This window comes from Lolium rigidum, chromosome 1 (genome assembly GCF_022539505.1).
Source record: "Lolium rigidum isolate FL_2022 chromosome 1, APGP_CSIRO_Lrig_0.1, whole genome shotgun sequence".
NCBI lineage: Eukaryota > Viridiplantae > Streptophyta > Magnoliopsida > Poales > Poaceae > Lolium > Lolium rigidum.
In genome coordinates this window covers 101,958,416-101,966,383 of record NC_061508.1, presented here as the reverse complement: position 1 = coordinate 101,966,383, position 7,968 = coordinate 101,958,416, and the positions used below count along the sequence as shown (strand labels likewise).

General features: G+C 44.5%; 1 protein-coding gene across 1 annotated transcript; it reads left to right on the top strand.

The window, feature by feature from the left end:
* The first annotated feature begins 964 nt into the window (after positions 1-964).
* On the top strand, positions 965-2,667 carry LOC124678721 (beta-1,2-xylosyltransferase XYXT1-like). Its single transcript, XM_047214588.1, has 3 exons — positions 965-1,076; positions 1,245-1,298; positions 1,403-2,667. Exons 1-3 carry the CDS (start codon positions 965-967, stop codon positions 2,665-2,667), a joined length of 1,431 nt encoding a protein of 476 aa, XP_047070544.1.
* Positions 2,668-7,968: the final 5,301 nt, after the last annotated feature.

Genomic DNA, 7,968 nt, shown 5'->3' with positions numbered 1-7,968 from the left:
AAGAACTTAGTTGCAACCATATTTGCAACTGAAAAGTATTAGTTGCAACTCACTTGCAAGGTTTGCAACTCATAGACACACGAATTGCAAATCAAATCAAACGGTTCTTACGTTGAATGAGCTCCAACCTAATTTTCAGTTACCTAAGAGTCAGCCAAACCGTTATTTATTATTAAATAGGGTAAGCTTCTTCCGTTTTAATTTTACTTTTGCAGATCTTTCATCTGATAGTGGTAGAGCAGAGTAGTCACAAAGATGGTGCAACCATAGGGGAGCACAGTGGGAGCGAACATTTAAGTGAGAGTAGACATTTTTAGGTGAGATGGTCTTTTGGCTCATATGTAATGTTCTTTAAAATCAATAAACATGCAAAGTTTCGATCTTAGCAAATACTGACATTATTATGCTGCCGGCATAGCTGTGCATATTTTCCTATCTACCCCCCATTATTGTATCTATTTTGATTTCCTTTACAAGGCAGCCATAGTGTTAGTATTTTATCTAGTACATCATGCACCCTTATCTCATGAAAATGCTAACATGGCAGCTAATTGAGGAGAAGAGAGGATTAAAAAAACACAGGTGGATACCCTATCGTACAGTACATTATGAGAAAAAATTAACGTTACATAGACCATGTACAAAGTTTTGTATTGAGATTTGCAAATCGATAAATATAATTAGACTATGACGCTAGTCAATGATATCATGCATTATGAAGATAGTATAATACACAAGTAGCATATACTCCCTCCGTTCCTCTTCAATTGACGCAGAGTGGTGCACTTTTGAGAAGCAAACAGGTACGTACGGCGTCAATTAAAACGGTACAGAGGTAGTACATGATAGTACTATATGATATTATCCATTATGAGCAGTCTTGAGAGCTCGTTCAGTCCATGGTGGATATTAGTAGTGTCGCATAGGAGCTAGCTCTGTTTTTGTGAGGTTGAAAGCTGCAGAGATGAAGGTGCCTGTGGCTGTGAGGAGCAAGAGCTTGAAGAAAAGCAGGGGAGCTCCTTCATGCAACCTTCCCCTGCTGCTGCTCATCGCTGGGGTTATGTACGTGATGATAGGTATGTACCCAAATTCTTTTCTCGCATGGCATTGCATTGAATTGTTTTGTCAGAGAAATGGTTATGAACTTATGATGTTTGACATGGGTGAACACATCAGTAGCATGGCAATGCCCATCGATTCTTGTAATGTAAATGTAGATTTGACCCTGAGATTTTAATGTTCAGGCAAGCCTTTTCCATCATTCTTGATGGGTAGCAGGAGTTTCTTCAATCGAGCAGGTATGTATATTATCAACAGGCAATCAAGCTTATACAATGTGATTGATTTGTTCCGTAATACAGGAAAATAAACATCATTTCTGATGTGAATTTGTGCAATGCAGAGGAGGAGTTCATCCCGGAGCCACACGTGAACTGCGACTTCAACAGCACAAGGTCCGACTTCTGCGAGATAGCCGGTGCCATCCGCATCCGGGGCAGCACGTCGGAGGTGTTTGTCGTGTCCCCTCGCCGCGGCGCCACCGCCCGGGACGTCTTCGGCCCCAACTCGACGTGGGTCGCCGCCAACGCTACGAGCTGGAAAATGAAGCCGTACACGCGCAAGGGGGAGTCACGCATCATGAACGGCATCAGGGAGTTCACTGTGCGGCTCGCATCCGCCGACGAGGCTCTGGCGTGCGACGTGATGCACGAGGACGTGCCCGCCGTGGTGTACTCCAACGGCGGGTACTGCGGCAACTACTACCACGACTTCAACGACAACATCATCCCTCTCTTCATCACGACGCGCCACCTGGGGCGCGAGGTGCAGCTGCTGGTGACGCAGAAGCAGGCGTGGTGGTTCGGCAAGTACGGCGAGATCGTGGACGGGCTGACGCGGCACGAGGCGGTGGACCTCGACGCCGACGCGCGGGTGCACTGTTATCGGCGGGTGACCGTCGGGCTCAAGAGTCACAAGGACCTGAGCATCGACCCTCGCCGCTCGCCCAACAACGTGTCCATGGTGGACTTCAAGCGGTTCATCATGTGGCGGTATTCACTGCCCCGTGAGCATGCCATCCGGACGGAGGAGGACGACGAGGAGAGGAGGCGGCCGCAGCTGCTGATCATCACGCGGCGGTCAAAGCGGCGGTTCATGAACCTGGAGGAGATCGTGGCCGCCGCGGAGGAGGTAGGGTTCGAGGTGACGACGTCGGACCTGATGACGCCGCCCAAGAAACAAGACGACGAGGCGGTCGTGGACGACAGCGGGCAGGCTCGGATGGCCGATGCGTCGGCGACGGTGAACGCAGTCGACGCAATGCTGGCGGTGCACGGTTCCGGGCTGACGAACCTGGTGTTCCTGCCGATGAACGCGGTGGTGATGCAGGTGGTGCCGCTGGGTGGGATGGAGGCGCTGGCAATGGACGAGTATGGGGTGCCGCCGAGAGACATGAACATGAGGTACCTGCAGTACAACATCACGGCGGAGGAGAGCACGTTGTCGGAGCTGTACCCGAGGGATCACCCGGTGTTCATGGACCCGGGCCCCATACACAAGCAGAGCTGGTCGCTCGTCGATGAGATCTACCTCGGCAAGCAGGACGTCCGGCTCGACATCGCCAGGTTCAGGCCCGTACTCCAGAAGGCGCTCGAGCTCCTCCGGTGACCGTGAAACCTGTGACACTGACATAATAACCGGCGCCGGCCGGCCGTGACAACGATGGCGACCGAAGCATGCACTGGTGGTGTCGACGACAAGTACATTACACAGACATATAGAACAACCTTTTTTCTTTCTTTGTTTCTTTTTCAAAATGGATTTGGCAGTTCTACTAGGCTTGCCGTAGTGCTAGTATCTTAGGTAGTATCATGCATCTTAGGCCCACAAAATGCTAATGTGGAATCTAATTAATGAGGAGAGACAAGATTACGAGAAAAGTTAATGCTAAATAGATCTTGTACACATATTTTGTGGCCACTCACTATAGTGATAGTATCATAGACAAGTATAGTGAGTACGGAGGGAGTACTCTATAATACCACCCACTATAGTGATAGTATCATAGACAAGTATCATATGCATGATACTACAATATGATAGTATGCACTATGACCAGCCTTACACCGTCCAATTGCATCGCGATTCGCGCACATAGAAGTTGCTAGTTAAATTTTAAAGGTAAGGCCATCGCCCAGCTTTATATATATAAAGTCAACCAACACAACAAGGTTCTTACAACGGGCCCTAACCCACCAGCACAAGAACTACGAAGAACCATAACATCAATTCTCATACAATTACTCAAATAAGTCCAAACTAAAGTGATACACCGATCAAGGTAGATGACTCGGAGCTTCCCATGACGCCATCACCTTCCGTCCCTTGACCGCACGTAGAATCTCTGAATGTCGTCTCTAGCCACGTCCAGAAGCGCCCTGTCCTTCGGTCTGACCAGAACCGTCCATCTCTACATATGCATTGATATTTGAAACACTGCGCACTAGTAGGAAAACCCTTATAGGCGGAGCTTATTTCTGTGGCGCACCACCAAAAATGCGCCACAGAAAGTTATTTTGTGGCGCACCAGACACGGTGCGTGATGTCTACGTTCCCCCTCCTTTCCTGTAGACAGTGTTGGGCCTCCAAGAGCAGAGGTTTGTAGAACAGCAGCAAGTTTCCCTTAAGTGGATACCCAAGGTTTATCGAACTCAGGGAGGAAGAGGTCAAAGATATCCCTCTCATGCAACCCTGCAACCACAAAGCAAGAAGTCTCTTGTGTCCCCAACACACCTAATAGGTGCACTAGTTCGGCGAAGAGATAGTGAAATACAGGTGGTATAAATAAGTATGAGCAGTAGCAACGGTGCCAGAAAAGTGCTTGGCGTGTAGTTGATGGTGGTGGTATTGCAGCAGTAGTAACGCAGTAAAACAGTAAACAAGCAGTAGTAATGTAGCAGTAGTAACACAGCAGTAGTAACGCAGCAGTAGTAACGCAGTATTTAGGAACAAGGCCTAGGGATTACACTTTCACTAGTGGACACTCTCAACATTGATCACATAACAGAATAAATAAATGCATACTCTACACTTTTGTTGGATGATGAACACATTGCGTAGGATTACACGAACCCTCAATGCCGGAGTTAACAAGCTCCACAATAATGCTCATGTTTAAGTAACCTTTAGTGTAAGATAGATCAACGCTACTAAACCAAGTACTAGCATAGCATGCACACTGTCACCTTCATGCATATGTAGGAGGAATAGATCACATCAATATTATCATAGCAATAGTTAACTCCATAATCTACAAGAGATCATGATCATAGCATAAACCAAGTACTAACACGGTGCACGCACTGTCACCTTTGCACACATGCAGGAGGAATAAACTACTTTAATAACAAATCACTAGAGTAGCACATGGATAAATTGTGATACAACATGCTGCAATCTTAAAGAGATATAAATAAGCACCTCACTATGCCATTCAATGAGTAAGTATTCTGTGAAATCTAGCCTAAGAGACCCACACGGTGCACACACTCGTCACCTTTACACACGTGGGACGAGGAGTCTCCGGAGATCACATAAGTAAAACTCACTTGACTAGCATAATGACATCTAGATTACAAGCATCATCATATGAATCTCAATCATGTAAGGCAGCTCATGAGATTATTGTATTGAACTACATAGGAGAGAGATGAACCACATAGCTACCGGTACAGCCCCGAGCCTCGATGGAGAACTACTCCCTCCTCATGGGAGCAGCAGCGGTGATGAAGATGGCGGTGGAGATGGCAGCGGTGTCGATGGAGAAGCCTTCCGGGGGCACTTCCCCGCTCCGGCAGGGTGCCGGAACAGAGATCCTGTCCCCCAGATCTTGGCTTCGCGATGGCGGCGGCTCTGGCAGGTTTCTGTGGGTTTCGTCCATTCGTATCGGGTTTTCTGATCCAGGGGCTTTATATAGGCGAAGAGGCGGCACGAGAGGGCTGACGTGGGGGCCACACCATAGGCGGCGCGGCCCCCTCTCGGCCGCGCCAGCCTAGGGTTTGGTGGCCCTGTGGCCCCCCTCCGGTCCTTCCCGGGTGTTCTGGATGCTTCCGATGAAAATAGGAACTTTGGCGTTGATTTCGTCCGATTCGAGAATATTTCGTTACTAGGATTTCGAAACCAAAAACAGCAGAAAACAGGAACCGGCACTTCGGCATCTTGTTAATAGGTTAGTTCCGTAAAATGCACGAATATGACATAAAGTGTGCATAAAACATGTAGATAACATCAATAATGTGGCATGGAACACAAGAAATTATCGATACGTTGGAGACGTATCAGCATCCCTAAGCTTAGTTCTGCTCGTCCCGAGCAGGTAAAACGATAACAAAGATAATTTCTGGAGTGACATGCCATCATAAACTTGATCATACTATTTGTAAAGCATATGTAGAGAATGCAGCGATCAAAACAATGTGTATGACATGAGTAAACAAGTGAATCATAAAGCAAAGACTTTTCATGAATAGCACTTCAAGACAAGCATCAATAAGTCTTGCATAAGAGTTAACTCATAGATCAATAATTCAAAGTAAAGGTATTGAAGCAACACAAAAGAAGATTAAGTTTCAGCGGTTGCTTTCAACTTGTAACATATATATCTCATGGATATTGTCAACATAGAGTAATATAATAAGTGCAATAAGCAAGTATGTAGGAATCAATGCACAGTTCACACAAGTGTTTGCTTCTTGAGGTGGAGAGAAATAGGTGAACCGACTCAACATTGAAAGTAAAAGAATGGTCCTCATAGAGGAAAAGCATCGATTGCTATATTTGTGCTAGAGCTTTGATTTTGAAAACATGAAACAATTTTGTCAACGGTAGTAATAAAGCATATGCATCATGTAAATTATATCTTATAAGTTGCAAGCCTCATGCATAGTGTACTAATAGTGCTCGCACCTTGTCCTAATTAGCTTGGACTACCTGGATTATCACCGCAATACATATGCTTTAACCAAGTTTCACAAAGGGGTACCTCTATGCCGCCTGTACAAAGGTCTAAGGAGAAAGCTCGCATTTGGATTTCTCGCTTTTGATTATTCTCAACTTAGACATCCATACCGGGACAACATAGACAACGAGATAATGGACTCCTCTTTTAATGCTTTAAGCATTCAACAACAATTAATTCTTTTCTCATTAGAGATTTGAGGATGTTTGTCCAAAACTGAAACTTCCACCATGGAACATGGCTTTAGTTAGCGGCCCAATGTTCTTCTCTCACAATATGCATGCTCAAACCATTCAACTCAGTGTAGATCGCCCTTACTTCGGACAAGACGAACATGCATAGCAACTCACATGAAATTCAACAATGAGTTGATGGCGTTCCCAGTAAACATGGTTATCGCACAACAAGCAACTTAATAAGAGATAAAGTGCATAATTACATATTCAATACCACAATAGTTTTTAAGCTATTTGTCCCATGAGCTATATATTGCAAAGGTGAATGATGGAATTTTAAAGGTAGCACTCAAGCAATTTACTTTGGAATGGCTGGAAAATACCATGTAGTAGGTAGGTATGGTGGACACAAATGGCATAGTGGTTGGCTCAAGTATTTTGGATGCATGAGAAGTATTCCCTCTCGATACAAGGTTTTAGGCTAGCAAGGCTATTTAGAAACAAACACAAGGATGAACCGGTGCAGCAAAACTCACATAAAAGACATATTGAAAGCATTATAAGACTCTACACCGTCTTCCTTGTTGTTCAAACTCAATACTAGAAATTATCTAGACCTTAGAGAAACCAAATATGCAAACCAAATTTTAGCATGCTCTATGTATTTCTTCATTAATGGGTGCAAAGCATATGATGCAAGAGCTTAAACATGAGCACAACAATTGCCAAGTATCACATTACCCAAGACATTTATAGCAATTACTACATGTATCATTTTCCAATTCCAACCATATAACAATTTAACGAAGAGGAAACTTCGCCATGAATATTATGAGCTAAGAACACATGTGTTCATACGAACCAGCGGAGCGTGTCTCTCTCCCACACAAGCATGATGTAATCCAATTTATTCAAACACAAACAAAAACAAAAGCAAACAAACAGACGCTCCAAGAAAAAGCACATAAGATGTGATGGAATAAAAATATAGTTTCAGGGGAGGAACCTGATAATGTTGTCGATGAAGAAGGGGATGCCTTGGGCATCCCCAAGCTTAGACGCTTGAGTCTTCTTGATATATGCAGGGGTGAACCACCGGGTGCATCCCCAAGCTTAGAGCTTTCACTCTCCTTGATCATAGTATATCATCCTCCTCTCTTGACCCTTGAAAACTTCCTCCACACCAAACTCGAAACAACTCATTAGAGGGTTAGTGGACAATAAAAATTAACATGTTCAGAGGTGACACAATCATTCTTAACACTTCTGGACATTGCATAAAGCTACTGGACATCAATGGATCAAAGAAATTCATCCAACATAGCAAAAGAGGCAATGCGAAATAAAAGGCGGAATCTGTCAAAACAGAACAGTCCGTAAAGATGGATTTTATTAGGCCACCAGACTTGCTCAAATGAAAATGCTCAAATTGAATGAAAGTTGCGTACATATCTGAGGATCATGCACGTAAATTGGCATAATTTTCTGAGCTTCCTGCAGGGCAGTGGGCTCAGATTCGTGACAGCAAAGAAATCTGGAACTGCGCAGTAATCCAAATCTAGTACTTACTTTTCTATCAACGGCTTAACTTGGCACAACAAAACTCAAAACTAAGATAAGGAGAGGTTGCTACAGTAGTAAACAACTTCCAATACACAAATATAAAACAAAGTACTGTAGCAAAATAACACATGGGTTATCTCCTAAGAAGTTCTTTCTTTTTAGCCATTAAGATGGGCTCAGCAGTTTTAATGATGCACTCGCAAGAAATAGTAT

Excerpts from the sequence above, each read along its gene's own strand:
- LOC124678721 (XM_047214588.1), top strand. The coding sequence starts at position 965 with ATGAAGGTGCCTGTGGCTGTGAGGAGCAAGAGCTTGAAGAAAAGCAGG. Across the intron at positions 1,077-1,244 it reads GGTTATGTACGTGATGATAG|GCAAGCCTTTTCCATCATTC; the intron begins GTATGTACCCAA and ends TTTAATGTTCAG. Across the intron at positions 1,299-1,402 it reads GAGTTTCTTCAATCGAGCAG|AGGAGGAGTTCATCCCGGAG; the intron begins GTATGTATATTA and ends TGTGCAATGCAG.